This window comes from Oxyura jamaicensis, assembly GCF_011077185.1.
Source record: "Oxyura jamaicensis isolate SHBP4307 breed ruddy duck chromosome 7 unlocalized genomic scaffold, BPBGC_Ojam_1.0 oxy7_random_OJ68550, whole genome shotgun sequence".
Classification (NCBI taxonomy): domain Eukaryota; kingdom Metazoa; phylum Chordata; class Aves; order Anseriformes; family Anatidae; genus Oxyura; species Oxyura jamaicensis.
In genome coordinates this window covers 4156-6950 of record NW_023304053.1, presented here as the reverse complement: position 1 = coordinate 6950, position 2795 = coordinate 4156, and the positions used below count along the sequence as shown (strand labels likewise).

General features: G+C 51.3%; 1 protein-coding gene across 1 annotated transcript; it reads left to right on the top strand.

Annotated features, from left to right (window-relative positions):
• Positions 1-1551: 1551 nt before the first annotated feature.
• LOC118157594 (beta-keratin-related protein-like) lies at positions 1552-2565 on the top strand. Its single transcript, XM_035311990.1, has 2 exons — positions 1552-1651; positions 2249-2565. Exon 2 carries the CDS (start codon positions 2269-2271, stop codon positions 2563-2565), a length of 297 nt encoding a protein of 98 aa, XP_035167881.1. The 5' UTR covers positions 1552-1651; positions 2249-2268.
• The last annotated feature ends 230 nt before the right edge of the window (positions 2566-2795 follow it).

Sequence of the window (2795 nt, the reverse complement as noted above, 5' to 3'; positions counted from 1 at the left end):
GTCATCCTTTTCTGCTCCCCAGATGGCCTTTTAGGAAGTTGTGACAAGCCTCCAGCCCCCTCCCTTACTCCAGCAGGCTGTGGGGCTGCTGCTGACTGAAGCATGTGTCCTCCAAACCTCAGAAAAGCTGATTTTCTGTTTTCCCTTCCAGAGTGATGTTAAAATGAGCTGGGCTTGACTCCATCACCTCTGAAAAGCATTTTTTGCCCTGGCAGGCAGGGCAGGAAGGAGTCACTAGGGATAACTCAGTGCTATAAATCCTGGCTCCACACAAGGCCAAGTCATCCCACTAACTAAAGTGACCCTGAAAACCCCTAGAAGGCATGTCTTTAACAGCCTTACTGAAAATCCCCGGCTCCACACATGCATCGTACATGTGCCCCAGTACTGCCTTAGTTTATACCTTCATTTAGGCTCTGCTGACATGAAATGAAAAACCTTCAAACTTTCCTTGCCCCTGGAGCCTGATGGCTCATTCCCCTGCTTGGTACCACGTCAGCGGCTACCTCTCACCAACACGTTGCTGATTCACGTCTAAATGCAGGTTGGGACTTTTGCGACTCCTCAGCTCTTTAGCAGCTAGCAGGATTCTAGCAGAGCGATCCGGTGTCACACCTGTAATTAGACTGTCTTGATGATGTTGCTCCATCACAAGAAAGAAGAGCCATGAACTTCAGGCTCACTGCTCTTAGCACATCCAAAGACCTGGCTGGAAAGGCTCTTGGCCTCCGAATTCAGCTCAGTGAGCAAAATTAGCTACTTATGGTGTGCGTCACCTTCAGGGATGGACTCCGGAGTCTTTTTTAACATCTTTCTGTGTCTTTGATTAGTTTGCTTTTATAATCTGCTGTACTTTTCAAGCAGCATTTGTACCCCATACATGGGGATCACAACACAAAAACTCCTCTAAATTAATCTAAAAGCATAAAAGTTTGGCCATGCTACCCTGGCTCAGCTACCTGGGCTTGCCCTTAGTCATGTCTCTGTACTACCTGGGCAGCTGGGGAAGGAGGAGGGCTGCCTGGTGCCTTCTGCAGCACCACACAACATTTTGTGCATTTTTCTCCAAGCTGTGCAAGGTCCCTCGCTGCCCCTCACACTTGCAGCACCCCTGATTTTCCTAATGGGATCATGTGAGGCTGAGGCAGTGCAGGAGCCTGGCTGCTTTCGCTGGGTTTATGCACAGATACATGGTTCTCATGCTCAGCCTAAACCCCCAAACTCACCAGCTCACCTCAGGTGCACTTGGGAGCTGGCTTTCCCAGTGATTTGTGGTTGTGCTGAGAGGAAGGTGGGAAGGGAGGGGAGATGAGCCGGGGATGCGCCTGCCCTAAATTCTGCTGAAATGCTCTCCTGCCTTGTAGCGTAAGACCTAAAATGTACTTTGGCCTTAGGAGGTAAGATAATTACTGCCTGTAGCTCGAATCATTTCAATCTTACTCAGTACTAAATGGAAGCAAAACATGACAGATGAAAGAGGAAACTGTTTAATCAGCTGGGGGACCTTTCCAGGAGAAAACTGCTGGTTGCTGGAGAGTTTCACACAGAAGGAATGCGCTGGCTCCCCGGAGGGATGGGGCACCCTATAAAACCCCACACGGAGCCTGGCCCTGCCACCCTCTTCCCAGCTGCTGCCGCCTCTGCCACCCAGGTAAGCTGAGACGGGCTCTGTCTCCTTCTGCCCAAGCTGTTGCTTTCACTGAGGTCTTCTGCCTGCTCCTCCGTAAGGGGTCGAGGCTTGTTACCTGTCTTCTGCCTGCAGAGGCTCTCAGAAGGGTTTAATTCTGTCGCAAAATGAGGAGTCAGGGTTCCAGGTGCAAGGGGGTGTGGGATGCAGGAGGTACTGGGTACTTACCTCAAGAGTCTGTAACCATACAGCCAGGTGCATCCTGCATGGGTTTCTTAAAAATATATATATTTATTTTATTTTATTTTATTTTATTTTATTTTATTTTATTTTATTTTATTTTGTTTTGTTTTGTTTTGTTTTGTTTTGTTTTGTTTTATTTTATTTTGTTTTATTTTATTTTTACCACAATCAGATGCATTTCAGTGATGGCTTTGCTTGGCAAAGGCTTTCTGTCAGCTCTTCGGCACTGCCTTCCAGGGCAGGTCATCTAAACTAAATTATCCCAGCGTACCCCCTGGCTACTCCTCGTTTCTTCTTGCTACCAGCGCCATAGAATTAGGGCTCCACAGGAATGGCTATAGTCTCTGCCTCGTGCTTATGCCTTGCTCTTTCTTCCAGGTGTCCCTCCTCACCCGGCGATGTCCTGCTACGACCTGTGCCTGCCCTCCTCCTGCGGCCCCAGGCCACTGGCCACCAGCTGCAACGAGCCCTGCTACCGGCGCTGCGGGGACTCCACCACCGTCATCCAGCCTCCCACCGTGGTAGTGACCCTGCCCGGGCCCATCCTCAGCTCCTACCCGCAGAACACGGTGGTGGGGTCCACGGCGTCGGCAGCGGTTGGGAGCTACCTCCGGTGCTGCGGGGTGCCGGTGGCTTCCAGTGGCGCCCGGGGGCTGGGGAAGGCGGGACTGCTGTGCCTCGGTGGTGGGCTGTAGGGTGTCCTTGCCTGTCACCTTGTCCCACCGATGCCAGCAGGGCGTAGGGAAGGAAAAGCGAAGCACAGGAAGAAGGCTGGGGAAGAGGACTAAGGAAATGCCTGTGTGTTTCCAAGCTGTGGAGGGCATCCGCAGCTCCCGCAGCAGGAAGGGAGCTGCAAGCACCTGTCACTCAAGATCGTGCCTCTGTACGCCTTTCTCTTGCTATGCCTTACTGTATGTTTCCATGT